Below are 4137 nucleotides of genomic sequence, written 5' to 3'. Positions count from 1 at the left end.
CCAGAACTAAGGCTTTCAGTTGGCCGAATTGTTTTTTTTTTTAAATATATACATAAATAATATTTACAGACTTTTTGAGTGGATGTTGGGGGGGGGGGGGATGAAGTGCATGGTTTATTTAGACAACAGCAAAACAAGAAAAAAAAAAACTTTGTTACACACTTCTTCCCCACTTTTAGAGATGATGCATCTGTTTTTATGGATTTTACCTTAGCGGACTGTAATGTTTAATGTAAGCTTTATATTTTTCCTCTCCTTTTGCTCTTATTTAAACTCCCTTTGCAAACTCTGCAGAGCTAAATTGAATATTTGCTAAATAAATGAATTAAAAATAAGAAAAAAAAACCAAAAGATTTTCTGCATGATCTGCTGCCCATACATTTTATGTCACCAGGTTACTCTGTCGATTTGTTTATTGTTAAAAAAAAAAAGAAGAAAGTTTCCAGCCATGTAACGCCACATACTGTCCAGACAGTTCATATGCATGAATATTGAAGAGTTTTCTATTAAGAGTAAGATGCTGGCTGATTATAGTCAAAGTAAGATGGTAAAGATTGTAAGTTGTAGCCTGATTTGATTGGAAACTGTGAGTCGTTTGAAGCTGCTGCTCTGATACAGAAAAGAAAAACTTGCTCATGTAGCCGTAGATGTGCGTTTATGTTCTCACATTTAAACCATGTATTATCCTTATTGATGGATGATTATCAGTATTACATTTTTAGTCACTTATTTGCCTCCAAATCTGAACAGAAGCATCAAATTATTCTTTAAACCACACGAGCAGATCCTTGGTCTGCATTTCATACACAAGGGGGCGCTGTTCAGCCTGTGTAGGTGTCTGTTTATGAGGAGATCCTTTATAACGCAGCATGTTGAGCCTTCTCTGCTTCTAGCAGTGTTATGTTGTTTAGATCCAATTTGTAGATGCGTTTAGCAGGTGTGGATTTTACCAAACTGACTAAAACAAAGAGCAGGAGCCACATTTAAACTAAAACTTTGTCATTTTCAGCCCCCAAACAGCTGCTGCGGTGACTGATCACACAAAAACTGTTTTAATTCCTACATGTCACATTAAAAAATGTAAAATAACAATCTGTTGCTTTGCTAACAAACAAACAAAATAAAAAAGCTTTCCCCCCCCCTTGATGCTGTTTGGAAACCTGAAACGCGGTGTCTGTGTACGACTACGTTGCCAATACTACAGTGTGACGAGACTTTTGTTCTTGCATGAATAGAGACACTGTTCTCCTACCTCATGTTGTGATATAAGATGTTTTTTAAAGCAGACGACTCTGCATCTCTAACTGTTGATCATCAGAGTAAATTACATACCTGTAAATGCTTTTAGCCGATACCTCAGCTGTATCTAGTGTATGTTTATTTCTGTTTTTTTTTCCTCCTGATTTCAGATCTTGTAAATAAAAACCCTGTATAGACAATGAACTTGGATCAAATTCAAGTAAAGTTCTGTAGTGTCAAAACTAGTGGTGTCTTTTTTTATATACATTCGAAGTGTGACACGTTTACAATAATTCTTTAAAAAAACGTTATTAACAAAGCCATCTGGCAACATTTTAGACATCTATCCTAAATTACCTTATGTCATATTAAGTGTTATATATAGTTATATATTGTTAGTTTCATCTCTGGTTATGTCGCCTTCATTAATACATTATGATGCGATTTGAAAAAACATTTGACTGTTTCTGATTAATTTGTCCTTACAATTCAACACTGATGCAAAAAACAAACAAACAAAAAAGCTATATTGTGTAACAAAACAGAATATGTGCAAAATATTAAAACAGATGCTTTAGACCAGGGCTATTGAACTAAATTGCTCAGGGGGTCAGAGTTATTGAAAGCCAAGTGCTCAGGGGCTGGACATTGAGCTGTTTTTGTCATTAAGTAAGTTTATTTTATGGTTTAAAATCTAGTTTTGTAAAAAATGAACTCACTGGTGGGTCGAACTGAGTTCATCAGTGGGCCTGATCTGGCCCTCGGACCTCCAGTTGAATATCCCTGATTTAGACTATTTGTGTACAATAAAAATGTTTACTTTAAAAGGCCTATACTATAAGGACAAACCATTTATAATCAGTGAACTATAATAAATTCTGAAGATATAAACTGAAATGTTTATTTTCCTTTTTGTAGTTCACAGAATAGAAACGTTTTCCATTACAGCTTTTAAAAAAATTCCTCAAGTTTTACTATGATTTAAAAAATGTAAACCATTAAGTGGAAATGGGTTTAAAAAATAATAATAAAAAAAAAATAAAAAAAATGTTAAACATTAAAGTCAGGGCTGAAATTAAAGGAATGCATGTCACCAATCGTCTTTAATGCAACGTCTTATGATGAGAAATGACTTGTAGCCTTTTTGTGTTAATATTGATTAGCTGTGGCAGCCATCTTGATGTACAACCAATCATTACCTTCTGAGAGTTTCACTAGGTTCTATCCAGGGGTTCATGAGATATTTTGCTAACAGAGCTTGTGCAGCAGGTGCTAACAATAGTAGTAGTAGTTTGGGATTGTACATCATTTCTTTGCAGGTTATTTATTCTTCAGAAATCATCATTGTGCTATAAAACTAACAACCATGGCTGTGAGCTAAAAGCACACAATTTAAGTTTCTACTAACAGTTAAAGCCCTTTATAAAGTTTCAACCTTTCACCTAAAATGGAGCCTGAAAAATGTGCTACAAGCTATCTGGGTCGGATCAGTGAGTCTGACTTCCTCCATCGTGGGTGAGTTTCGTTCTCTGCAGCCGGTCTAAAATTAACTAAAAGCTCCAGTCAGAGAAACCGCCACCAGGTTTTGGCAGGCCCTGCAGCGCCGGCGAGGACGGACAGGCAACACATAAAACAATGGCTACCAGAAGGCTGTTCAGAAAACAGAGCCAGACAACATTCAGGTCCAGGTATGAGGGTATTCCCACAGGATGACAGAGGAACACGGCCAGGAAAACCAGGAAAGGAGTCCAAGTGTGGAGGAATTTTTGCAGCGTTTGTTGAACAAAAGTTCTGCAGAGAGTTTGCCTCTGGTCCGTAGTTTGGCTTCTTGGTAAAGATTTGATAAGGGGGAAAAGTGTGGCACATGCCAGGATGAGGAGGAGCAGCAGGGTGAGGTGCAGGATCTGACTGGAGAAGAAGACCCTGCACCTGAGCGTGTCACCGTTGGAAATATCTGGAACAAAGTCATACAGCAGGAGGAAGTAGAGAGCAGTGAGGAACCACACGGATATAGTCACTGATGTATAGAAGAGCCATGTTGGCCTAAAAATGTAGGCTTGTAACCTCTGAGTCACGGTGCAGAGATGATGCACAGAAGCCACGAGGAAAACGGGCCACTGCAGCACCCTGCTGATGTGCCCCATGAGCTGAAGCAGCAAACAAGGATCATATTTGGTCATCAGGTAGCCGAAGAGGACAACAAACTCATCACCGTGGGTGTAAATTTTGGCAATGGAGAATGTCAGCAACGTGTCGACAACAGCAAGAGAAAGGCTGAAAACTCCCAGGAAGCTTCTGCAGATCTGCCCCTTCTGGAGAAACAGCGTGACCCAGTTGAGCAGACACTTCCCTCCCAGAGTGAGCAGGATGTGTGTGCTGGAGACGTACATGATGGGAGGTCTGGAGAAGTTCACGAGGAGCTGAAAGATATTATTAAAACAAACTCAGCTAAAGCTAAGGAGCAAAGAAATAAAACGCAAAATATAACACAAAGCAACACCATACAACACAACACGATTTAACATATGAGCCTATTGCATCTGACACGGCACGATAACACACAACATGACTCGATGCAATATATAACATGATACAATATAACACAATACAACATATTATAAGACAAAATACAACACATTATGCTAACAGGATGTAACTTATCACAAAATAACACAATATAACTGGACACAATACAACACAGCTGGATAAGACGACATGACTCAGCACAACATAACATGATACAATACGACACAATACAATGCATATGACAAGGCAAAAAATACATGTTAACACAATATGACTTAACATAAAATAACTCAGTACAACATGTATAAGACTGAGAGTGGGGGAGTGGGGGAGTGGTGGCGCAAAGGTTAGAGAGGTGGGCTTGTGATCCGA

At 38.1% G+C, this 4137-nt stretch overlaps 1 protein-coding gene across 1 annotated transcript; it reads right to left on the bottom strand.

Annotated features, from left to right (window-relative positions):
• Nucleotides 1-2757: 2757 nt before the first annotated feature.
• gpr160 (G protein-coupled receptor 160) lies at nucleotides 2758-3629 on the bottom strand. The gene has a single exon (XM_037682358.1). It carries the CDS (start codon nucleotides 3627-3629, stop codon nucleotides 2790-2792), a length of 840 nt encoding a protein of 279 aa, XP_037538286.1. The 3' UTR covers nucleotides 2758-2789.
• Nucleotides 3630-4137: the final 508 nt, after the last annotated feature.

Source organism: Nematolebias whitei, chromosome 9 (assembly GCF_014905685.2).
Source record: "Nematolebias whitei isolate Nwh7 chromosome 9, NemWhi1, whole genome shotgun sequence".
NCBI lineage: Eukaryota > Metazoa > Chordata > Actinopteri > Cyprinodontiformes > Rivulidae > Nematolebias > Nematolebias whitei.
The sequence above is the reverse complement of the archived record's forward strand: the minus strand, read 5'-3'. Positions and strand labels throughout refer to the sequence as shown.